The 25,739-nt window shown below is 51.7% G+C and overlaps 1 protein-coding gene across 3 annotated transcripts in view; it reads right to left on the bottom strand.

Moving 5' to 3' along the window:
• ankfn1 (ankyrin repeat and fibronectin type III domain containing 1) overlaps positions 1 to 25,739 on the bottom strand; it is a 77,228-nt gene that overhangs the window by 1,597 nt on the left and 49,892 nt on the right. For 2 of the 3 annotated variants that reach the window (XM_063030881.1, XM_063030882.1), the window contains exons 14-16: positions 11,255 to 11,423; positions 7,706 to 7,872; positions 1,696 to 1,847 (exon numbers count right to left, since the gene is read on the bottom strand). In XM_063030881.1, coding sequence (XP_062886951.1) covers positions 1,696 to 1,847; positions 7,706 to 7,872; positions 11,255 to 11,423 — 488 coding nt within the window. Of the gene's footprint in view, positions 1 to 1,642; positions 1,848 to 7,705; positions 7,873 to 11,254; positions 11,424 to 25,739 lie in introns of all 3 variants that reach the window. The other variant, XM_063030880.1, reaches the window with a different exon arrangement.

Genomic DNA, 25,739 nt, shown 5'->3' with positions numbered 1-25,739 from the left:
AGTATTCACCCCTTCAAGCCAGTATTTAGTAGCGGCACCTTTGGCATCAATTACAGCCTTGAGTCTGTGTGGATAGGTCTCTATCAGCTTTGAACACCTGGACACTGCAATTTTTCCCTATTCTTCCTTACAAAACTGCTCAAGCTCTGTCAGATTGCGTGGGGATTGTGAGTGAACAGCCCTTTTCAAGTCCAGCCAGAAATTCACAATTTGATTGAGGTCTGGACGCTGACTTGGTCACTCCAGGACATTAACTTTGTTGTTTTTAATCCGTTCCTGTTGCTTTGGCTTTATGCGGTCATCGTCTTGCTGGAAAACGAATCTTCTCCCAAGTTGCAGTTCTCTTGCAGACTGCATCAGGTTTTTCTCCAGGATTTCCCTGCGTTTTGCTGCATTCATTTTACTCTGTACCTTCACAAGCCTTCCAGGGCCTGCTGCATGAAGCATCCCCACAGCACGATGCAGCCACCACCATGCTTCGTGTAGAGATGATGCGTTTCTGATGATGTGCAGTGCTTCATCTGATGGCCAAAAAGCTTAATTTTGGTTATTAGACCATAGAACCTTCTTCCAGCTGACTTCAGAGTCTCCCAAATGCCTTCGGGCAAACTCTAGCTGAGATTTTATTGAGAGTTTTTTTTCAACAATGGCTTTCTCTTTGCCACTCTCCCATAAAACTGTGACTGGTGAAACAGCTGGGCAACAGTTGTTGTTTGCGTAGTCTCTCCCATCTCAGCTTGTATCTCCTCCAGAGTTGTCATAGGTCTCCTGGTGGCCTCCTTCTCTAGTCCCTTTCTTGCACGGTCACTCAGTTTTTGAGGATAGCCTGCTCTAGGCAGATTTACAGCTGTGCCATATTCTTTCCATTTCTTGATGATTGACGTAACTGTACTCCAATCGATATTCAGTGACTTGGAAATTTTCTTGTATCCATCTCCTGACTTGTGCTTTTCAACAACCTTTTAATGGAGTTGTTTGGCATATTCTTCTGTCTTCATGGTGTAGTTTTTGCCAGGATATTGTCTCGTCAGCAGTTGGACCTCCAGATACAGGTGTACTTTTTCTACAATTAATTGAAACACCTTGACTGCACACAGGTCTCCAAAAACAGACCTCCATTGAACTAATTATGTGACTTCTAAAATGAATTGGCTGCACCAGTGATGATTTGATGTGCTATATTAAAGGGAGCGGGTACTTATACAATCAATTATTTTGTGTTTTATGTTTGTAATTCATTTAGATCACTTTGTAGAGATCTGCTTTCACTTTGACACGAAAGAGTCTTTTTCTGTTGATCGGAATCAAAAAAAGCCAAATTAATCCACTGTGATTCAGTGCTGTAAAACAATAAAAACATGAAAGCTTCCAAGAGGGATGAATACTTTTAATAGACACTGTATGTCATGAAATTTGTTAACAGTGGCAGAAATACAATGCAATTCATGATAATACAGGGGAAAAATAAATAAGTGAAAAAGGCTGACCCACTCACAGATATTCCACTGCAACTTGCTAGCTCAGCTCTTTGGGTCTGCCTCCCTCCCTCTCCCAGTCGCAGGGGATTCAGCGCTGACCCCTGTGTTTGTAATCATTTGGCACTTTATCAAATGCCTCTGGGGACCCAAGTGCGCCACATCACCTGGGGCAGCTGGTGAGGCCTTCCCGCTGACACTTCTCCCCTGATGATTCTCTGGCGAGGGCAGGCAATCATTATTCACCCGAAGCACCTCCTCTGATGTATCCATGAGCCAGGTGATGGGGAGACTCCCGGAGGGGCGTTTGTAGCGTGCGTATGTCAGGGCATCCATGATCCAGCGCACCTCCCGCCACAATCCATCCAGTTGCTGGAGCACAAGGAAGAGCTGGTCAGGCTGCATTCAGAGGCCGCATTTAGTTCTGGTTTCCCTTTTGTATGGTGTGCGGGCTTTGGAGGGGTCCAGTGATCACAGTGCCATTAGTTTCAATATAATTATGGAGAAGGATAGGTCTGCACCCAGGGTTGAGATTTTTGATTGGAGAAAGGCTAACTTTGAGGAGATGCAAAAGGATTTAGAAGGAATGGATTGGGACAAATTGTTTCATGGGAAGGATGTAATAGAGAAATGGAGGTCATTTAAAGGTGAAATTTTGAGGGTACAGAATCCTAATGTTCCTGTTAGCTTGAAAGGAAAGGTTAAACATTTGAGAGAGCCATGGTTTTCAAGGGATATTGGAAACTTGGTTCGGAAAAAGAGAGATACCTACAATAAATATAGGCAGCATGGAGTAAATGAGGTGCTCAAGGAATATAAAAAATGTAAAAATAATCTTAAGAAAGAAATTAGAAAAGCTAAAAGAAGATATGAGGTTGCTTTGGCAAGTAAGGTGAAAATAAATCCAAAGGGTTTCTACAGTTATATTAATAGCAAAAGGACAGTGAGGGATAAAATTGGTCCCTTAGAGAATCAGAGTGGACAGCTATGCGTGGAACCAAAAGAGATGGGGGGAGATTTTGAACAGTTTCTTTTCTTCGGTATTCACTAAGGAGAAGGATATTGAATTGTGTAAGGTAAGGGAAACAGGTAGGGAAATTATGGAAACTATGATGATTAAAGAAGAGGAAGTACTGGCGCTTTTAAGGAATATAAGGTGGATAAGTCTCCAGGTCCTGACAGGATATTCCCTAGGAACTTGAGGGAAATTAGTGTGGCAATAGCAGAGGCTCTGACAGAAATATTTCAAATGTTATTAGAAACGGGGATGGTGCCGGAGGATTGGCGTATTGCTCATGTTGTTCCATCGTTCAAAAAGGGTTCTAAGAGTAAACCTAACAATTATCGGCCTGTGAGTTTGACATCAGTGGTGGGTAAACTGATGGAAAGTATTCTTAGAGATGGTATATATGATCATCTGGATAGACAGGGTCTGATTAGGAACAGTCAACATGGATTTGTGCGTGGAAGGTCATGTTTGACAAATCTTATTGGATTTTTTGAAGAGGTTATTGGAAAGTTGACGAGGGTAAAGTGGTGGATGTTGTCTATATGGACTTCAGTAAGGCCTTTGACAAGGTTCCACACGGAAGGTTAGTTAGGAAGGTTCAATCGTTAGGTGTTAATATTGAAGTAGTAAAATGGATTCAGCAGTGACTGGATGGGAGACGCCAGAGAGTAGTGGTGGATAACTGTTTGTCAGATTGGAGGCCGGTGACTAGTGGTGTGTCTCAGGGATCTGTACTGGGTCCAATGTTGTTTGTCATATACATTAATGATCTGAATGATGGGGTGGTGAATTGGGTTAGTAATTATGCAGATGATACTAAGATAGGTGGTGTTGTGGATAATGAAGTAGCTTTTCAAAGCTTGCAGAGAGATTTAAGCCAGTTAGAAGAGTGGGCTGAAAGATGGCAGATGGAGTTTAATGCTGAAAAATGTGAGGTGCTACATTTTGGTAGGACTAACCAAAATAGGATGTACATGGTAAATGGTAGGGCATTGAAGAATGCAGTAGAACAGAGTGATCTAGGAATAATGGTGCACAATTCCCTGAAGGTGGAATCTCATGTGGATAGGGTGATAAAGAAAGCTTTTGGTATGCTGGCCTTTATAAATCAGAGCATTGAGTATAGGAGTTGGAATGTAATATTAAAATTGTACAAGGCATTGGTGAGGCCAAATTTGGAGTATTGTGTACAGTTCTGGACACCGAATTATAGGAAAGATGTCAACAAAATAGAGAGAGTACAGAGAAGATTTACTAGAATGTTACCTGGATTTCATCACCTAACTTACAGAGAAAGGTTGAACAAGTTGGGTCTTTATTCTTTGGAGCGTAGAAGGTTGGGGGGGGGGGTCCTGATAGAGGGATTTAAAATTACGAGGAGGATAGATAGAGTTGATGTGGATAGGCTTTTTCCACTGAGAGTAGGGGAGATTCAAACAAGAGGACATGAGTTGAGAGTTAGGGGGCAAAAGTTTAGAGGTAACATGAGGGGGAATTTCTTTATTTAGAGAGTGGTAGCTGTGTGGAATGAGCTTCCAGCAGAAGTGGTAGAGGCAGATTCGATATTGTCATTTAAAGTAAAATTGGATAGGTATATGGACATGAAAGGAATGGAGGGTTATGGGCTGAGTGCAGGTCAGTGGGACTAGGTGAGATGAAGCATTCGGCACGGACTAGAAGGGCCGAGATGGCCTGTTTCCGTGCTGTAATTGTTATATGGTTATATGATTACCAGGATGTTGCCTGGATTAGAGGACATGTGTAATGAGAGCTCAGACAAACTTGGGGTGTTTTCTCTCGAGTGCCATAGACTGAGGGGAGAGCTGATAGAGGTTTACAACGTAATGAGCAGCATAGATAGCGTCGTCAGCCAGTATGTTTTAGAGTTGAAATGTCGAATGCCAGAGGGAACGACGAGGGGGCAAGTTCAAAGGTGATGTGGTGGCAATGTGGTGGGTGTGTGGAGTGTGCTGCCTGAGGGGGTGGTCGAGGCAGATACATTGGACAATCTAAGATAACCACATAGGTGTACAGAGAATGGATCAATATGGACATTGTATAGGAGGGATTCGTTTAGTTAAGGTGTTTAATTACTAGTTTAATTAGTTTGGCAGAACACCGAAGGCTGAAGGGCCTGTGGGTACTGCTCTGTGTTCTAAGAGGAAATGCCAGAATATCTTCATTCATCCTTACCAGGCACCTACTCATATTGCAGATGTCCTGGTGTACCATACTGACCGGTAAACACACACTGGCACTGTGTGCTCACTGCAACTGGGACGCCACACACACCAGTACACTTCATTCCCTCTGCTGTAAAATCACTGATACAGCACACTCATCTCTTCTGGGCCATTTACCCCTCACCCCAGCTCCTCCTCTGGGCCAGTTCCCCCCTACCCCCACCACCTGTACTGCAACACCCCATGTCCGGATACCCCCCAGTGCCTGTACGGCAGCTCTACATGTCCAGATACACCCGGCTGCCTGTACTGTGGTTCTCTGTATCAGGATACACCCAGCCACCTGTACTGTGCTTCACTGTATCCGATACACCCAACCACCTGTACTGTAGTTCACTGTATCTGATACACCCAGCCACCTGTACTGCAGCTCCACATGTCCAGATACACCTGGCCTCCTGTACAGTATTCACTCCATCTAAATACAATCAGCTGCCTGTACTGTAGTTCACTGTATCCACAAACACTCAGCCACCTGTACTGTGGTTCACTGTATCCAGATACACTCGGCCGGCTGTACTGTAGTTCACCCTGTCTGGATACACCTGTGTGCCTGTACTGTAGTTAACCATATCTGGATATACCTGATAACCTGTAATGTAGTCCACTCTATCCGGATACATCCAGCCACCTGTACTGTCATTCGCTGTATCTGGGTACACCCGGCCACCTGTACTGTAGTTCACTGTATCCGGACACACCCAGCTACCAGCACTATAGTTCACTGTATCCAGGAACACCTAGCCACTGGTACTGTAGATCACCGTGTCTGGATTCACCCAGCCACCTGTACTGTAGTTAACTGTATCCAGATACACCCGGCCACCTGTACTGTAGTTAACTGTATCCAGATACACCCGGCCACCTGTATTGCAGTTAATTGTATCTGGATACCCTGGTCGCCTGTCCTGTAGTCCACACCATCCAGATACACCCAGCCACCTGTACTGTGGTTCACTATATCCGGATACACTGTAGTTCACTGTATCGTGATACACCCAGCTGCCTATACTGTGGTTAATTGTATCCAAATAGACCCAGCCGCCTGTACTGTAGTTCACTGTATCAGGATACACCTGGCCTCCTCTACTGTTGTTCACTATATCCAGGAACACCTGGCCACCTCTACTGTCGTTTACCATGTCTGGATACATCTGGCCACCTGTACTGTAGATAACTGTGTCCAGGTAACCTGGCCAGCTGTACTGCGGTTAACTGTATCCGGAGACACCCGGCCACTTGTCCTGTAGTTCACTCTATCCGGATCCACCCAGCAACCTGTACTGTGGTTCACTGTATCCAGGAATACCTGGCTGCCTGTTCTGTAGTTCACCATATCTGGATACACCTGGACACCTGTACTGTGGTTTAATGTATCCGGATACACCCAGCTACCCGTACTGTAGTTAACTGTATCTGGAAACATCCAACTGCCTGTACTATAGTTCAGTGTATCAGGATACACTCAGCCACCTGAACCTAGTTCACTGTATTCAGATACAACCGGCTACCTGTACTGAGTTTACTGCATCCAGATACATTTGGCCACCTGTAGTGTGGTTAACTGTATCCATCTGGCCACCTGTACACTAGTTAACTGTATCCTGATACACTATGCCACCTGACCTACTGTACAGTAGTTCACTTTTTACGGATACACCCAGCCGCCGGTACTGCAATTCACTGTCTCCAGATACACCCAGCCGCCAGCACTACAGTTCACTGTACCTGGATACGTGCAGCCACCGGTACTGTAATTCACTGTCTCCGGATACATCCGGTCATTGGTACTGTAGTTCACTGTATCTGGAGACACCTGGCCACCTGTACTGCAGTTCACCATATCTGGACACACCCAACCACCTGTACTGAAGTTAACTGTGTCCAGAAATACCCAGCCACCAGTACTGCAGTCCACTGCATCTGGATACAATCAACCCTCCGTACTGTAGTTAACTGAATCCAGATACACCCGGCTCCCAGTACTGTAGTTCACTGTATCCAGATGCACCCAGCAGCCTGTACTGTACTTCACCATATCCAGATATACCCGGCTGCCTGTACTGTAGTTCACGGTGTCTGGATACACCCGGATGCCTGTACTGTAGTTAACCATATCTCAATCACCTGTCCAGCTGTACTGCAGTTAACTGTATCCAGAGACACCCAGCTACCTGCATTGTATTTAACTGTATTCGCACACACTGGGCAACCTGTACAGTGATTCACTGCATCTGGATACACCCGGCCACCTGTACTGAAGTTAACTGTATCAGGATACACCCAGCCACCATCACTGTTGTCCACTGCATCTGGATACAATCAGTCACCTGTACTGTACTTCACCATATCCAGATACACCCAGCCACCTGTACTGTACTTCACCATATCCAGATACACCCAGCCACCTGTACTGTACTTCACCATATCCAGATACACCCAGCCACCTGCACTGCAGTTCACTGTATCCAGATACACTCAGCCCACCGTACTCTAGTTAACCATATCCAGATACACCCTGCTGCCTGTACTGTGGTTCACTGTATCCGGATACAGTCAGCTGCCTGTACTGTAGTTTGCCGTGTCTGGATACACCCAGCCGCCTGCACCAGGGTGGCGTGTATCCACACACACACTCTCAACATGTTCCAGTGCTTTCAAGCACATACATCTTGGTCTCTCCATCCCTGGCCAATCACTTGACCTTTACCACATGGGGTTTGATTGCCTCTCTGTGTTGCATGTACTTACCCGAGGTTTATTTCAGTGCTGTGCTGCCATATGGTTGTAATTATGGCATTCCTGCCAGAGTAATTTACTCACACTCTTGAATGTCACGGGTCCCATCAGAAGGTTCTATGTGGTTGGTACTTGAGCTTGCTGTGTGTCCAGCTGAGTTTCAGTGTGGAGTCTAGTTCTTGGAGCTTGAAAGGGGAGGAGGTGTTTGTCTACAGAATGAACATCTTGCCTATACGTACCTGGAGAGATTCCAACACCTCATGCTCCCTCTGCTTGGCTGAAATAAGCTCCTCATCGGAAATAGCTTCTCTGAGGGCCTGCTGAGAAACGAGAGAGCTGATCTCCAGCAGAGCCGACACCCGGCAGTAGAGCCCCATGAAGTCCTCCCGGTAGGTGCAGAAGTGAACTGCAAGAGGAATGACGAGAGGCGGGACATTACTGCTCAACCCATCCGGGAGGCGTAACCTGTGAGTGTGACTGAGAGAGGCCAAAACACACACTGAACCTTCACTGGGAAAACCTGGATCTGTTCATGTACAAAATCTCCACGCACCTGGACACACTCAGTATGGTTCTGTGAAAGTCAACTCGTGTCTGACGACGTTGCTTCAGTTCAACTGACTGATGAGTGTTTCCAGCAGTTCCTGCACTGATGCCTGAGTACTTAAAGTGAAGGTTGTTAAGTTCTTGGCTAGTCAGGGTGTCAAAGGTTACGAGGAGAAGGCAGGAGAATGGAGTTGAGAGGGAAAATAAATCAGTTATTATTATTATTAAAGTCATGCTGCCTCTGCACAGAAATCTGGTTAGGAGCTTTGACCAGCCACCAGTCAGGAGATCAGAAGTTTGAGAGGCCATAACTCACTTAGTTTACTGATGGAGTCTAAGAGCCAGCAACTTGTGGCAGTTTTTTTGAGCTTTGGGGAGCGGTCAGCATTGGAGTGGACAGATTCAGAATGGAGATTTTGAGGCTTTAGCTCTTCGAGACATCAGTCAGAGAAAGCAAAGACAAGAAGCTGCAGGTAGAGGCTCCACCCCCCCCCACCTTTACATTTGCTCAGCTGGGACAGTAGAGATGTAGGACAGGATAGTGAAATGCTCCTCTTGTGGGATGTGGGAAGGCAGGGAGACCTGCATTGTCCCTGACAACTACAACTGCGAGAAGTGCATCCAGCTGCAGCTTCTAACAATCCGCGTTAAGGAGTTGGAGCTGGAACTGGGCAAACTCTGGATCATATTAGAAACAGAAAACCTACGGAACAATACAGGCCCTTTGGCCCACAGAGTTGTGCCAAACATGTCCCTACCTTAAAAATTACTAGGCTTACCCATAGCCCACTATTTTTCTAAGCTCCATGTACCTATCTAAAAGTCTCTTAAAAAACCCTTTCATATTCACCTCCACCACCGTTGCCGGCAGCCCATTCCACACACTCACCACTCTCTGAGTAAAACACTTACCCCTGACATCTCTTCTGTACCTACTCCCCAGCACCTTAAACCTGTGCCCTCTTGTGGCAACCATTTCAGCCCTGGGACAAAGCCTCTGACTATCCACACGATCAAATGCCTCTCTTTATCTTGTACACCTCTATCAGGTCACCTCTCATCCTCCATCGCTCCAAGGAGAAAAGGCCGAGTTCACTCAACCTATTTTCATAAGGAATGTTCCCCAATCCAGGCAACATCCTTGTAAATCTCCTCTGCACCCTTTCTATGGCTTCCACATCCTTCCTGTAGTGAGATGACCAGAACTGAGCACAGTACTCCAAGTGTGGTCTGACCAGGGTCCTATACAGCTGCAACATTACCTCTCGGCTCCTAAATTCAATTCTAATGATGAAGACCAATACACTGTACGCCTTCTTAACCACAGAGTCAACCTGCGCAGCTGTTTTGGAGGCTGAGGGGGTGATAGGATATATAGAGAGATAGTTACACCGAAGGTACAGGACACAGGAAACTGGGTGACAGTCAGGAAGGGGAAAGGGGGTAAGGAGCCAGTGCAGAGAACCCTGTGCCATCCCCCTCAACAACAGGAATATCACTTTGGATACTGTCGGGGGGGTGGGGGGTGATCTAACAGGAGAGTCACAGTGATCACGTCCGGCTCTGTGACTCAGAAGGGAAGCGGGGAGAAGGGACACGCTGTGGTGACAGGGGATTCATTAGTTGGGGAAACGGAGAGGAGGTTCTGTGGGCAAGAATGAGATTCCCAGATGGTATGTTGCCTCCTGGGTGCCAGGGTCCGGGACGCCCCAGACTGAGTCCTCAGCATTCTTAAGTGGGAGAGTGAACAGCCAAGGTCATGGTCCACGTAGGTCTCTGCCCCGAGACTCCCCTACAATAGGAGCATCCTCTCCTCATTCTCCTGTGGACCCTCTCCAATGCCAACAGATATGTCATTGATAAGGGGCCCAAAACTGCTCACAATATTCCAAGTGTAGTCTAAGCAGCAGGGGGGTGGATCTAACAACTTGGAAAAGTAAGGATGAAGTAAAAGGGAAAGAGATTGCAGGAGAGTCATAGAGAAGTACAACACAGAAACAGGCCCTTCAGCCCATCTATTCCATGGCAAAAGCATTTAAACTGCCTACTCCCATCAACTAGCACCGAGACCATAGCCCTCCATATCCCTATCATCCATGTACCTGTGCAGACTTCCCTTAAACATTGAAATCAAGCTCACACACACCACTTATGCTGGCAGCTCATTCCACACTTACACCACGCTCTGAGTGAAGTAGTTTCCCCTCAGGTTCCCCTTAAACTTCTCACCTTTCACCTTTAACCCAAGACCTCTAGTTGTAGTCACATCCAATCCCAGTGGAAAAAGCCTGCTTGCATTTACCCTGTCTACACCCCTCATGATATTGTATAATTATATCAAACCTCCTCTCAATCTTCTATGTTCCAAGGAATAAAGTCCTAACCTGTTCATTCTTCCCATATAACTCAGGACCAGACTCGGCAACATCCTTGTAAATTTTCTCTGTACTCATTCAACCACCTGTACATCTTTCCTGTAGGTAGGTGACCAAAACTGTACACAATACTCCAAATTTTGCCTCACCACCGTCTTATACCAGAGGTTACTGAAGTTTGGCAGAATTTTAAAAAGACAGAAAGATCAGAAATGAGTAATAATGTAACTTCTGGTAACATAGAGACAGCATTGAACAGGGTGAATACAGGACTGAGGGTGATATATTTGAATGTGCACTGTATACGGAATAAGGTAGATGAACTTGCAGCACAGTTACAGATTGGCAGGTGTAATGTTGCAGGCATCACTGAATCATGGCTGAACCTTGGAACTTAATGTCCAAGGATACGCATTGTATCAAACGGATAGGTAGGTAGGCAGCGGGGGCAAGGTGGCTCTGTTGGTAAAAAAGTGAAATCAAATCTTGGAAAGAGGTGACATAAGTCAGCAGATGTAGAATCGTTGTGCGTAGAGTTAAGGAACTGGTAAAGATACCCAAATGGGAGCTATATAGAGATTCCTATACAGTAGGCAGGATGTGGGATATAAATTATAACAGGAGATAGAAAGTGCATGAAATAAGGGCAACGTTACAGCAGTCATGAGTGATTTCAATATGAAAGCAGATTGGGGAAATCAGGTGCTGATTTCGGATCACAAGAGACAGAATTTGTAGAATGCTGAGGAGATAGCTTTTTCAGGGCAGCTTGTGGCTATGGCCACTACGGCTGAAAAATGTGAAATAAAACCAAGACATCTTCCTTCGCTGGACCCAGACTGTGAGCAGATCAGGGCAGGTACGTACCCAACTCGAACATCTGCAGGGGCAGCTTGAGGAAGCTGGAGTCAGGAAGGTTGGCGGTGGGTTGCCCGGGAGCAGTGCACACCGAGGCAGAAGGGGGCAGGAGCAGCAGCAGGGAGACATCGTGACCCAACTCCAGCACCTCCTGCGTGAACACACGGAACTCCTCTGCCTGCAGGTCCAAGAGAAAAGAGCAGAGAGTGAAAGTGTGGCTGTGGGGGGGGGGGCGGGCTGTGTCAGTGTCACAGTGAGGGGTGTGTCAGTGTCACAGTGAGGGGTGTGTCGGTGTGTCTGAGTCACAGTGAGGGGTGTGTCGGTGTCACAGTGAGGGGTGTGTCAGTGTGACAGTGTCACAGTGAGGGATGTGTCAGTGTGTCTGAGTCACAGTGTGGGGTGTGTCAGTATCACAGTGAGGGGTGTGTCAGTATCACAGTGAGGGGTGTGTCAGTGTCTCAATGAGGGGTGTGTCAGTGAGGGGTGTGTCGGTGTCACAGTGAGGGGTGTGTCAGTGTGACAGTGTCACAGTGAGGGGTGTGTCGGTGTGTCTGAGTCACAGTGAGGGGTGTGTCAGTGTGACAGTGTCACAGTGAGGGGTGTGTCGGTGTGTCAGTGTCACAGTGAGGGGTGTGTCGGTGTCACAGTGAGGGGTGTGTCAGTGTGACAGTATCACAGTGAGGGATGTGTCAGTGTGTCTGAGTCACAGTGTGGGGTGTGTCAGTATCACAGTGAGGGGTGTGTCAGTATCACAGTGAGGGGTGTGTCAGTGTGACAGTGTCACAGTGAGGGGTGTGTCAGTGTCTCAGTGAGGGGTGTGTCAGTGTGACAGTGTCACAGTGAGGGGTGTGTCAGTGTGACAGTGTCACAGTGAGGGGTGTGTCAGTGTGACAGTATCACAGTGAGGGATGTGTCAGTGTGTCTGAGTCACAGTGTGGGGTGCGTCAGTATCACAGTGAGGGGTGTGTCAGTATCACAGTGAGGGGTGTGTCAGTGAGGGATGTGTCAGTGTGTCTGAGTCACAGTGAGGGGTGTGTCAGTGTGACAGTGAGGGGTGTGTCAGTGAGGGATGTGTCAGTGTGTCTGAGTCACAGTGAGGGGTGTGTCGGTGTGTCTGAGTCACAGTGTGGGGTGTGTCAGTATCACAGTGACGGGTGTGTCAGTGTGACAGTGAGGGGTGTGTCGGTGTGACAGTGAGGGGTGTGTCGGTGTCACAGTGAGGGGTGTGTCAGTGTGTCAGTGTCACAGTGAGGGGTGTGTCGGTGTCACAGTGAGGGGTGTGTCAGTGTGACAGTGTCACAGTGAGGGGTGTGTCAGTGTCACAGTGAGGGGTGTGTCGGTGTGACAGTGAGGGGTGTGTCAGTGTGACAGTGAGGGGTGTGTCGGTGTGACAGTGAGGGGTGTGTCGGTGTCACAGTGAGGGGTGTGTCAGTGTGTCAGTGTCACAGTGAGGGGTGTGTCGGTGTCACAGTGAGGGGTGTGTCAGTGTGACAGTGTCACAGTGAGGGGTGTGTCAGTGTCTCAGTGAGGGATGTGTCGGTGTGTCAATGTCACAGTGAGGGATGTGTCAGTGTGTCTGAGTCACAGTGAGGGGTGTGTCAGTGTGACAGTGTCACAGTGAGGGGTGTTTCAGTGTCACAGTGAGGGGTGTTTCAGTGTCACAGTGAGGGGTGTGTCACTGTGACAGTGAGGGGTGTGTCGGTGTGTCTGAGTCACAGTGAGGGGTGTGTCAGTGTGACAGTGAGGGGTGTGTCGGTGTGTCAGTGTCACAGTGTGGGGTGTGTCAGTATCACAGTGAGGGGTGTGTCAGTGTGACAGTGAGGGGTGTGTCGGTGTGTCAGTGTCACAGTGAGGGGTGTGTCAGTGTCACAGTGAGGGGTGTGTCAGTGTGACAGTGTCACAGTGAGGGGTGTGTCGGTGTCACAGTGAGGGGTGTGTCAGTGTGTCAGTGTCACAGTGAGGGGTGTGTCAGTGTGACAGTGTCACAGTGAGGGGTGTGTCGGTGTCACAGTGAGGGGTGTGTCAGTGTGACAGTGTCACAGTGAGGGGTGTGTCGGTGTCACAGTGAGGGGTGTGTCAGTGTGTCGGTGTCACAGTGAGGGGTGTGTCGGTGTCACAGTGAGGGGTGTGTCAGTGTGACAGTGTCACAGTGAGGGGTGTGTCGGTGTCACAGTGAGGGATGTGTCAATGTCACAGTGAGGAGTGAGTCAGTGTCACGGTGAGGAGTGTGTCATTGTCACAGTGAGGGGTGTGTCAGTGTGACAGTGTCACAGTGAGGGGTGTGTCAGTGTGTCAGTGTCTCAGTGAGGGGTGTGTCAGTGTCTCAGTGAGGGGTGTGTCGGTGTGTCGGTGTCACAGTGAGGGGTGTGTCAGTGTGACAGTGTCACAGTGAGGGGTGTGTCGGTGTGTCGGTGTCACAGTGAGGGGTGTGTCAGTGTGACAGTGTCACAGTGAGGGGTGTGTCGGTGTGTCAGTGTCTCAGTGAGGGGTGTGTCGGTGTGTCAGTGTCTCAGTGAGGGGTGTGTCGGTGTGTCGGTGTCACAGTGAGGGGTGTGTCAGTGTCACAGTGAGGGGTGTGTCAGTGTGTCGGTGTCACAGTGAGGGGTGTGTCAGTGTGTCAGTGTCACAGTGAGGGGTGTGTCGGTGTGTCAGTGTCACAGTGAGGGGTGTGTCGGTGTGTCAGTGTCACAGTGAGGGGTGTGTCAGTGTGTCAGTGTCACAGTGAGGGGTGTGTCGGTGTGTCGGTGTCACAGTGAGGGGTGTGTCAGTGTGACAGTGTCACAGTGAGGGGTGTGTCGGTGTGTCAGTGTCACAGTGAGGGGTGTGTCAGTGTGTCTGAGTCACAGTGAGTGGTGTGTCGGTGTGTCAGTGTCACAGTGAGGGGTGTGTCAGTGTGTCTGAGTCACAGTGAGTGGTGTGTCAGTGTGTCAGTGTCACAGTGAGGGGTGTGTCGGTGTCACAGTGAGGGGTGTGTCGGTGTGTCTGTGTCACAGTGAGGGGTGTGTCAGTGTGACAGTGTCACAGTGAGGGGTGTGTCAGTGTCTCAGTGAGGGGTGTGTCAGTGTGACAGTGTCTCAGTGAGGGGTGTGTCGGTGTGTCTGAGTCACAGTGAGGGGTGTGTCAGTGTCTCAGTGAGGGGTGTGTCAGTGTGACAGTGTCTCAGTGAGGGGTGTGTCGGTGTGTTTGAGTCACAGTGTGGGGTGTGTCAGTGTCTCAGTGAGGGGTGTGTCAGTGTGTCTGAGTCACAGTGAGGGGTGTGTCAGTGTGTCTGAGTCACAGTGTGGGGTGTGTCAGTATCACAGTGAGGGGTGTGTCAGTGTCTCAGTGAGGGATGTGTCAGTGTCTCAGTGAGGGGTGTGTCAGTGTGACAGTGAGGGGTGTGTCAGTGTGTCAGTGTCTCAGTGAGGGATGTGTCGGTGTGTCTGAGTCACAGTGAGGGGTGTGTCGGTGTGTCTGAGTCACAGTGTGGGGTGTGTCTGAGTCACAGTGAGGGGTGTGTCTGAGTCACAGTGTGGGGTGTGTCGGTGTCACAGTGAGGGGTGTTTCAGTGTCTCAGTGAGGGGTGTGTCAGTGTCACAGTGTGGGATGTGTCGGTGTGTCTGAGTCACAGTGTGGGGTGTGTCTGAGTCACAGTGAGGGATGTGTCGGTGTCACAGTGAGGGGTGTGTCAGTGTCACAGTGAGGGGTGTGTCGGTGTGTCGGTGTCACAGTGAGGGGTGTGTCGGTGTGTCTGAGTCACAGTGAGGGGTGTGTCAGTGTGACAGTATCACAGTGAGGGATGTGTCGGTGTGTCTGAGTCACAGTGAGGGGTGTGTCAGTGTGTCAGTGTCTCAGTGAGGGGTGTGTCGGTGTGTCGGTGTCACAGTGAGGGGTGTGTCAATGTCACAGTGAGGAGTGAGTCAGTGTCACGGTGAGGAGTGTGTCATTGTCACAGAGAGGGGTGTGTCGGTGTGTCAGAGTCACAGTGAGGGGTGTGTCGGTGTCACAGTGAGGGGTGTGTCGGTGTGTCAGTGTCACAGTGAGGGGTGTGTCGGTGTGTCGGTATCACAGTGAGGGGTGTGTCAGTGTCACAGTGAGGGGTGTGTCGGTATCACAGTGAGGGGTGTTTCAGTGTCTCAGTGAGGGGTGTGTCAGTGTGTCAGTGTCACAGTGAGGGGTGTGTCGGTGTGTCAGTGTCACAGTGAGGGGTGTGTCGGTGTCACAGTGAGGGGTGTTTCAGTGTCACAGTGAGGGGTGTGTCAGTGTGTCAGTGTCACAGTGAGGGGTGTGTCGGTGTGTCAGTGTCACAGTGAGGGGTGTGTCAGTGTCACAGTGAGGGGTGTGTCAGTGTCACAGTGAGGGGTGTGTCAGTGTGTCAGTATCACAGTGAGGGGTGTGTCGGTGTGTCGGTGTCACAGTGAGGGGTGTGTCAGTATCACAGTGAGGGGTGTGTCGGTGTGTCTGAGTCACAGTGAGGGGTGTGTCAGTGTCTCAGTGAGGGGTGTGTCAGTGTGTCTGAGTCACAGTGAGGGGTGTGTCAGTGTGTCTGAGTCACAGTGTGGGGTGTGTCAGTATCACAGTGAGGGGTGTGTCAGTGTCTCAGTGAGGGATGTGTCAGTGTCTCAGTGAGGGGTGTGTCAGTGTGACAGTGAGGGGTGTGTCAGTGTGTCAGTGTCTCAGTGAGGGATGTGTCGGTGTGTCTGAGTCACAGTGAGGGGTGTGTCGGTGTGTCTGAGTCACAGTGTGGGGTGTGTCTGAGTCACAGTGAGGGGTGTGTCTGAGTCACAGTGTGGGGTGTGTCGGTGTCACAGTGAGGGGTGTTTCAGTGTCTCAGTGAGGGGTGTGTCAGTGTCACAGTGTGGGATGTGTCGGTGTGTCTGAGTCACAGTGTGGGGTGTGTCTGAGTCACAGTGAGGGATGTGTCGGTGTCACAGTGAGGGGTGTGTCAGTGTCACAGTGAGGGGTGTGTCAGTGTCACAGTGAGGGGTGTGTCGGTGTGTCTGAGTCACAGTGAGGGGTGTGTCAGTGTGACAGTATCACAGTGAGGGATGTGTCGGTGTGTCTGAGTCACAGTGAGGGGTGTGTCAGTGTGTCAGTGTCTCAGTGAGGGGTGTGTCGGTGTGTCGGTGTCACAGTGAGGGGTGTGTCAATGTCACAGTGAGGAGTGAGTCAGTGTCACGGTGAGGAGTGTGTCATTGTCACAGAGAGGGGTGTGTCGGTGTGTCAGAGTCACAGTGAGGGGTGTGTCGGTGTCACAGTGAGGGGTGTGTCGGTGTGTCAGTGTCACAGTGAGGGGTGTGTCGGTGTGTCGGTATCACAGTGAGGGGTGTGTCAGTGTCACAGTGAGGGGTGTGTCGGTATCACAGTGAGGGGTGTTTCAGTGTCTCAGTGAGGGGTGTGTCAGTGTGTCAGTGTCACAGTGAGGGGTGTGTCGGTGTGTCAGTGTCACAGTGAGGGGTGTGTCGGTGTCACAGTGAGGGGTGTTTCAGTGTCACAGTGAGGGGTGTGTCAGTGTGTCAGTGTCACAGTGAGGGGTGTGTCGGTGTGTCAGTGTCACAGTGAGGGGTGTGTCAGTGTCACAGTGAGGGGTGTGTCAGTGTGTCAGTATCACAGTGAGGGGTGTGTCGGTGTGTCGGTGTCACAGTGAGGGGTGTGTCAGTATCACAGTGAGGGGTGTGTCGGTGTGTCAGTGTCTCAGTGAGGGGTGTGTCGGTGTGTTGGTGTCACAGTGAGGGGTGTGTCAGTGTGACAGTGTCACAGTGAGGGGTGTGTCGGTGTGTCTGAGTCACAGTGAGGGGTGTGTCAGTGTCTCAGTGAGGGGTGTGTCGGTGTGTTGGTGTCACAGTGAGGGGTGTGTCAGTGTCACAGTGAGGGGTGTGTCGGTGTGTCAGTGTCTCAGTGAGGGATGTGTCAGTGTGACAGTGTCTCAGTGAGGGGTGTGTCAGTGTGTCTGAGTCACAGTGAGGGGTGTGTCGGTGTCACAGTGAGGGGTGTGTCAGTGTGACAGTGTCTCAGTGAGGGGTGTGTCGGTGTCACAGTGAGGGGTGTGTCAGTGTGACAGTGAGGGGTGTGTCAGTGTGACAGTGAGGGGTGTGTCAGTGTGTCAGTGTCTCAGTGAGGGATGTGTCAGTGTGTCTGAGTCACAGTGAGGGGTGTGTCAGTGTGACAGTGAGGGGTGTGTCAGTGTGTCAGTGTCACAGTGAGGGGTGTGTCAGTGTCTCAGTGAGGGGTGTGTCAGTGTGTCTGAGTCACAGTGTGGGGTGTGTCAGTATCACAGTGAGGGGTGTGTCAGTGTCTCAGTGAGGGGTGTGTCAGTGTGACAGTGAGGGGTGTGTCAGTGTGTCAGTGTCTCAGTGAGGGATGTGTCGGTGTGTCTGAGTCACAGTGAGGGGTGTGTCAGTGTCTCAGTGAGGGATGTGTCAGTGTGACAGTGAGGGGTGTGTCAGTGTGTCAGTGTCTCAGTGAGGGATGTGTCGGTGTGTCTGAGTCACAGTGAGGGGTGTGTCAGTGTCTCAGTGAGGGGTGTGTCGGTGTGTCTGTGTCACAGTGAGGGGTGTGTCAGTGTGTCAGTGTCACAGTGAGGGGTGTGTCAGTGTCACAGTGAGGGGTGTGTCGGTGTGTCAGTGTCTCAGTGAGGGGTGTGTCAGTGTGACAGTGTCTCAGTGAGGGGTGTGTCGGTGTGTTTGAGTCACAGTGTGGGGTGTGTCGGTGTGTCTGAGTCACAGTGAGGGGTGTGTCAGTGTCTCAGTGAGGGGTGTGTCAGTGTGTCAGTGTCTCAGTGAGGGGTGTGTCAGTGTGACAGTGTCTCAGTGTGGGGTGTGTCGGTGTGTCGGTGTCACAGTGAGGGGTGTGTCGGTGTCACAGTGAGGGGTGTGTCGGTGTCACAGTGAGGGGTGTGTCGGTGTGTCTGAGTCACAGTGAGGGGTGTGTCGGTGTGTCTGTGTCACAGTGAGGGGTGTGTCAGTGTCACAGTGAGGTGTGTGTCGGTGTGTCAGTGTCTCAGTGAGGGGTGTGTCAGTGTGACAGTGTCTCAGTGAGGGGTGTGTCGGTGTGTTTGAGTCACAGTGTGGGGTGTGTCGGTGTGTCGGTGTCACAGTGAGGGGTGTGTCAGTGTCTCAGTGAGGGGTGTGTCAGTGTGTCAGTGTCTCAGTGAGGGGTGTGTCAGTGTGACAGTGTCTCAGTGTGGGGTGTGTCGGTGTGTCGGTGTCACAGTGAGGGGTGTGTCTGAGTCACAGTGAGGGGTGTGTCGGTGTCACAGTGAGGGGTGTGTCAGTGTGACAGTGAGGGGTGTGTCAGTGTGACAGTGTCTCAGTGTGGGGTGTGTCGGTGTGTCGGTGTCACAGTGTGGGGTGTGTCAGTGTGACAGTGAGGGGTGTGTCGGTGTCACAGTGAGGGGTGTGTCAGTATCACAGTGAGGGGTGTGTCGGTGTGTCTGAGTCACAGTGAGGGGTGTGTCGGTGTCACAGTGTGGGGTGTGTCAGTGTGACAGTGAGGGGTGTGTCGGTGTCACAGTGAGGGGTGTGTCAGTATCACAGTGAGGGGTGTGTCGGTGTGTCTGAGTCACAGTGAGGGGTGTGTCAGTGTCTCAGTGAGGGGTGTGTCAGTGTGACAGTGTCTCAGTGAGGGATGTGTCGGTGTGTCAGTGTCTCAGTGAGGGGTGTGTCAGTGTGTCTGAGTCACAGTGAGGGGTGTGTCAGTGTGTCTGAGTCACAGTGAGGGGTGTGTCGGTGTCACAGTGAGGGGTGTGTCAGTGTGTCAGTGTCACAGTGAGGGGTGTGTCGGTGTGTCGGTGTCACAGTGAGGGGTGTGTCAGTGTGACAGTGTCACAGTGAGGGGTGTGTCGGTGTGTCAGTGTCACAGTGAGGGGTGTGTCAGTGTGTCTGAGTCACAGTGAGTGGTGTGTCGGTGTGTCAGTGTCACAGTGAGGGGTGTGTCAGTGTGTCTGAGTCACAGTGAGTGGTGTGTCAGTGTGTCAGTGTCACAGTGAGGGGTGTGTCGGTGTCACAGTGAGGGGTGTGTCGGTGTGTCTGAGTCACAGTGAGGGGTGTGTCAGTGTGACAGTGTCACAGTGAGGGGTGTGTCAGTGTCTCAGTGAGGGGTGTGTCAGTGTGACAGTGTCTCAGTGAGGGGTGTGTCGGTGTGTCTGAGTCACAGTGAGGGGTGTGTCAGTGTCTCAGTGAGGGGTGTGTCAGTGTGACAGTGTCTCAGTGAGGGGTGTGTCGGTGTGTTTGAGTCACAGTGTGGGGTGTGTCAGTGTCTCAGTGAGGGGTGTGTCAGTGTGTCTGAGTCACAGTGAGGGGTGTGTCAGTGTGTCTGAGTCACAGTGTGGGGTGTGTCAGTATCACAGTGAGGGGTGTGTCAGTGTCTCAGTGAGGGATGTGTCAGTGTCTCAGTGAGGGGTGTGTCAGTGTGACAGTGAGGGGTGTGTCAGTGTGTCAGTGTCTCAGTGAGGGATGTGTCGGTGTGTCTGAGTCACAGTGAGGGGTGTGTCGGTGTGTCTGAGTCACAGTGTGGGGTGTGTCTGAGTCACAGTGAGGGGTGTGTCTGAGTCACAGTGTGGGGTGTGTCGGTGTCACAGTGAGGGGTGTTTCAGTGTCTCAGTGAGGGGTGTGTCAGTGTCACAGTGTGGGATGTGTCGGTGTGTCTGAGTCACAGTGTGGGGTGTGTCTGAGTCACAGTGAGGGATGTGTCGGTGTCACAGTGAGGGGTGTGTCAGTGTCACAGTGAGGGGTGTGTCGGTGTGTCGGTGTCACAGTGAGGGGTGTGTCGGTGTGTCTGAGTCACAGTGAGGGGTGTGTCAGTGTGACAGTATCACAGTGAGGGATGTGTCGGTGTGTCTGAGTCACAGTGAGGGGTGTGTCAGTGTGTCAGTGTCTCAGTGAGGGGTGTGTCGGTGTGTCGGTGTCACAGTGAGGGGTGTGTCAATGTCACAGTGAGGAGTGAGTCAGTGTCACGGTGAGGAGTGTGTCATTGTCACAGAGAGGGGTGTGTCGGTGTGTCAGAGTCACAGTGAGGGGTGTGTCGGTGTCACAGTGAGGGGTGTGTCGGTGTGTCAGTGTCACAGTGAGGGGTGTGTCGGTGTGTCGGTATCACAGTGAGGGGTGTGTCAGTGTCACAGTGAGGGGTGTGTCGGTATCACAGTGAGGGGTGTTTCAGTGTCTCAGTGAGGGGTGTGTCAGTGTGTCAGTGTCACAGTGAGGGGTGTGTCGGTGTGTCAGTGTCACAGTGAGGGGTGTGTCGGTGTCACAGTGAGGGGTGTTTCAGTGTCACAGTGAGGGGTGTGTCAGTGTGTCAGTGTCACAGTGAGGGGTGTGTCGGTGTGTCAGTGTCACAGTGAGGGGTGTGTCAGTGTCACAGTGAGGGGTGTGTCAGTGTCACAGTGAGGGGTGTGTCAGTGTGTCAGTATCACAGTGAGGGGTGTGTCGGTGTGTCGGTGTCACAGTGAGGGGTGTGTCAGTATCACAGTGAGGGGTGTGTCGGTGTGTCTGAGTCACAGTGAGGGGTGTGTCAGTGTCTCAGTGAGGGGTGTGTCAGTGTGTCTGAGTCACAGTGAGGGGTGTGTCAGTGTGTCTGAGTCACAGTGTGGGGTGTGTCAGTATCACAGTGAGGGGTGTGTCAGTGTCTCAGTGAGGGATGTGTCAGTGTCTCAGTGAGGGGTGTGTCAGTGTGACAGTGAGGGGTGTGTCAGTGTGTCAGTGTCTCAGTGAGGGATGTGTCGGTGTGTCTGAGTCACAGTGAGGGGTGTGTCGGTGTGTCTGAGTCACAGTGTGGGGTGTGTCTGAGTCACAGTGAGGGGTGTGTCTGAGTCACAGTGTGGGGTGTGTCGGTGTCACAGTGAGGGGTGTTTCAGTGTCTCAGTGAGGGGTGTGTCAGTGTCACAGTGTGGGATGTGTCGGTGTGTCTGAGTCACAGTGTGGGGTGTGTCTGAGTCACAGTGAGGGATGTGTCGGTGTCACAGTGAGGGGTGTGTCAGTGTCACAGTGAGGGGTGTGTCAGTGTCACAGTGAGGGGTGTGTCGGTGTGTCTGAGTCACAGTGAGGGGTGTGTCAGTGTGTCAGTGTCTCAGTGAGGGGTGTGTCGGTGTGTCGGTGTCACAGTGAGGGGTGTGTCAATGTCACAGTGAGGAGTGAGTCAGTGTCACGGTGAGGAGTGTGTCATTGTCACAGAGAGGGGTGTGTCGGTGTGTCAGAGTCACAGTGAGGGGTGTGTCGGTGTCACAGTGAGGGGTGTGTCGGTGTGTCAGTGTCACAGTGAGGGGTGTGTCGGTGTGTCGGTATCACAGTGAGGGGTGTGTCAGTGTCACAGTGAGGGGTGTGTCGGTATCACAGTGAGGGGTGTTTCAGTGTCTCAGTGAGGGGTGTGTCAGTGTGTCAGTGTCACAGTGAGGGGTGTGTCGGTGTGTCTGTGTCACAGTGTGGGGTGTGTCGGTGTCACAGTGAGGGGTGTTTCAGTGTCACAGTGAGGGGTGTGTCAGTGTGTCAGTGTCACAGTGAGGGGTGTGTCGGTGTGTCAGTGTCACAGTGAGGGGTGTGTCAGTGTCACAGTGAGGGGTGTGTCAGTGTGTCAGTATCACAGTGAGGGGTGTGTCGGTGTGTCGGTGTCACAGTGAGGGGTGTGTCAGTATCACAGTGAGGGGTGTGTCGGTGTGTCAGTGTCTCAGTGAGGGGTGTGTCGGTGTGTTGGTGTCACAGTGAGGGGTGTGTCAGTGTGACAGTGTCACAGTGAGGGGTGTGTCGGTGTGTCTGAGTCACAGTGAGGGGTGTGTCAGTGTCTCAGTGAGGGGTGTGTCGGTGTGTTGGTGTCACAGTGAGGGGTGTGTCAGTGTCACAGTGAGGGGTGTGTCGGTGTGTCAGTGTCTCAGTGAGGGATGTGTCAGTGTGACAGTGTCTCAGTGAGGGGTGTGTCAGTGTGTCTGAGTCACAGTGAGGGGTGTGTCGGTGTCACAGTGAGGGGTGTGTCAGTGTGACAGTGTCTCAGTGAGGGGTGTGTCGGTGTCACAGTGAGGGGTGTGTCAGTGTGACAGTGAGGGGTGTGTCAGTGTGACAGTGAGGGGTGTGTCAGTGTGTCAGTGTCTCAGTGAGGGATGTGTCAGTGTGTCTGAGTCACAGTGAGGGGTGTGTCAGTGTGACAGTGAGGGGTGTGTCAGTGTGTCAGTGTCACAGTGAGGGGTGTGTCAGTGTCTCAGTGAGGGGTGTGTCAGTGTGTCTGAGTCACAGTGTGGGGTGTGTCAGTATCACAGTGAGGGGTGTGTCAGTGTCTCAGTGAGGGGTGTGTCAGTGTGACAGTGAGGGGTGTGTCAGTGTGTCAGTGTCTCAGTGAGGGATGTGTCGGTGTGTCTGAGTCACAGTGAGGGGTGTGTCAGTGTCTCAGTGAGGGATGTGTCAGTGTGACAGTGAGGGGTGTGTCAGTGTGTCAGTGTCTCAGTGAGGGATGTGTCGGTGTGTCTGAGTCACAGTGAGGGGTGTGTCAGTGTCTCAGTGAGGGGTGTGTCGGTGTGTCTGAGTCACAGTGAGGGGTGTGTCAGTGTGTCAGTGTCACAGTGAGGGGTGTGTCAGTGTCACAGTGAGGGGTGTGTCGGTGTGTCAGTGTCTCAGTGAGGGGTGTGTCAGTGTGACAGTGTCTCAGTGAGGGGTGTGTCGGTGTGTTTGAGTCACAGTGTGGGGTGTGTCGGTGTGTCTGAGTCACAGTGAGGGGTGTGTCAGTGTCTCAGTGAGGGGTGTGTCAGTGTGACAGTGTCTCAGTGTGGGGTGTGTCGGTGTGTCGGTGTCACAGTGAGGGGTGTGTCGGTGTCACAGTGAGGGGTGTGTCGGTGTCACAGTGAGGGGTGTGTCGGTGTGTCTGAGTCACAGTGAGGGGTGTGTCGGTGTGTCAGTGTCACAGTGAGGGGTGTGTCAGTGTCACAGTGAGGTGTGTGTCGGTGTGTCAGTGTCTCAGTGAGGGGTGTGTCAGTGTGACAGTGTCTCAGTGAGGGGTGTGTCGGTGTGTTTGAGTCACAGTGTGGGGTGTGTCGGTGTGTCGGTGTCACAGTGAGGGGTGTGTCAGTGTCTCAGTGAGGGGTGTGTCAGTGTGTCAGTGTCTCAGTGAGGGGTGTGTCAGTGTGACAGTGTCTCAGTGTGGGGTGTGTCGGTGTGTCGGTGTCACAGTGAGGGGTGTGTCTGAGTCACAGTGAGGGGTGTGTCGGTGTCACAGTGAGGGGTGTGTCAGTGTGACAGTGAGGGGTGTGTCAGTGTGACAGTGTCTCAGTGTGGGGTGTGTCGGTGTGTCGGTGTCACAGTGTGGGGTGTGTCAGTGTGACAGTGAGGGGTGTGTCGGTGTCACAGTGAGGGGTGTGTCAGTATCACAGTGAGGGGTGTGTCGGTGTGTCTGAGTCACAGTGAGGGGTGTGTCGGTGTCACAGTGTGGGGTGTGTCAGTGTGACAGTGAGGGGTGTGTCGGTGTCACAGTGAGGGGTGTGTCAGTATCACAGTGAGGGGTGTGTCGGTGTGTCTGAGTCACAGTGAGGGGTGTGTCAGTGTCTCAGTGAGGGGTGTGTCAGTGTGACAGTGTCTCAGTGAGGGATGTGTCGGTGTGTCAGTGTCTCAGTGAGGGGTGTGTCAGTGTGTCTGAGTCACAGTGAGGGGTGTGTCAGTGTGTCTGAGTCACAGTGAGGGGTGTGTCGGTGTCACAGTGAGGGGTGTGTCAGTGTGTCAGTATCACAGTGAGGGGTGTGTCGGTGTCACAGTGAGGGGTGTGTCAGTATCACAGTGAGGGGTGTGTCGGTGTGTCTGAGTCACAGTGAGGGGTGTGTCGGTGTCACAGTGTGGGGTGTGTCAGTGTGACAGTGAGGGGTGTGTCGGTGTCACAGTGAGGGGTGTGTCAGTATCACAGTGAGGGGTGTGTCGGTGTGTCTGAGTCACAGTGAGGGGTGTGTCAGTGTGTCAGTGAGGGGTGTGTCAGTGTGTCAGTGAGGGGTGTGTCGGTGTGTCTGAGTCACAGTGAGGGGTGTGTCAGTGTGTCAGTGAGGGGTGTGTCAGTGTCACAGTGAGGGGTGTGTCAGTGTGTCAGTGAGGGGTGTGTCAGTGTCACAGTGAGGGGTGTGTCAGTGTCTCAGTGAGGGGTGTGTCAGTGTCTCAGTGAGGGGTGTGTCAGTGTGACAGTGTCTCAGTGAGGGATGTGTCGGTGTGTCAGTGTCTCAGTGAGGGGTGTGTCAGTGTGTCTGAGTCACAGTGAGGGGTGTGTCAGTGTGTCTGAGTCACAGTGAGGGGTGTGTCAGTGTGACAGTGAGGGGTGTGTCAGTGTGTCTGAGTCACAGTGAGGGGTGTGTCAGTGTGTCTGAGTCACAGTGAGGGGTGTGTCAGTGTGTCGGTGTCACAGTGAGGGGTGTGTCAGTGTGACAGTGAGGGGTGTGTCAGTGTGTCTGAGTCACAGTGAGGGGTGTGTCAGTATCACAGTGAGGGGTGTGTCAGTGTCTCAGTGAGGGATGTGTCAGTGTCTCAGTGAGGGGTGTGTCAGTGTGACAGTGAGGGGTGTGTCAGTGTGTCAGTGTCTCAGTGAGGGGTGTGTCGGTGTGTCTGAGTCACAGTGAGGGGTGTGTCAGTATCACAGTGAGGGGTGTGTCAGTGTGTCAGTGTCAGTGAGGGGTGTGTCAGTGTCTCAGTGAGGGGTGTGTCAGTGTGTCTGAGTCACAGTGAGGGGTGTGTCAGTGTGACAGTATCACAGTGAGGGATGTGTCGGTGTGTCTGAGTCACAGTGAGGGGTGTGTCAGTGTGTCAGTGTCACAGTGAGGGGTGTGTCAGTGTGACAGTGTCTCAGTGAGGGGTGTGTCGGTGTGTCTGAGTCACAGTGAGGGGTGTGTCGGTGTGTCAGTGTCTCAGTGAGGGGTGTGTCAGTGTGTCGGTGTCACAGTGAGGGGTGTGTCAGTGTCACAGTGTGGGGTGTGTCTGAGTCACAGTGTGGGGTGTGTCTGAGTCACAGTGAGGGATGTGTCGGTGTCACAGTGAGGGGTGTGTCGGTGTCACAGTGAGGGGTGTGTCAGTGTGTCAGTGTCACAGTGAGGGGTGTGTCGGTGTCACAGTGAGGGGTGTGTCGGTGTCACAGTGAGGGGTGTGTCGGTGTGTCTGAGTCACAGTGAGGGGTGTGTCAGTGTGACAGTATCACAGTGAGGGATGTGTCGGTGTGTCTGAGTCACAGTGAGGGATGTGTCGGTGTCACAGTGTGGGGTGTGTCTGAGTCACAGTGAGGGATGTGTCGGTGTCACAGTGAGGGGTGTGTCAGTGTCACAGTGAGGGGTGTGTCAGTGTCACAGTGAGGGATGTGTCGGTGTCACAGTGAGGGGTGTGTCAGTGTCACAGTGAGGGGTGTGTCAGTGTGTCAGTGTCACAGTGAGGGGTGTGTCGGTGTGTCGGTGTCACAGTGAGGGGTGTGTCGGTGTGTCTGAGTCACAGTGAGGGGTGTGTCAGTGTGACAGTATCACAGTGAGGGATGTGTCGGTGTGTCTGAGTCACAGTGAGGGGTGTGTCAGTGTGACAGTGTCACA

Source organism: Mobula hypostoma, chromosome 22 (genome assembly GCF_963921235.1).
Source record: "Mobula hypostoma chromosome 22, sMobHyp1.1, whole genome shotgun sequence".
NCBI lineage: Eukaryota > Metazoa > Chordata > Chondrichthyes > Myliobatiformes > Myliobatidae > Mobula > Mobula hypostoma.
Note: the sequence above shows the minus strand (reverse complement) of the source record. Positions and strands in the feature narration are given on the sequence as shown.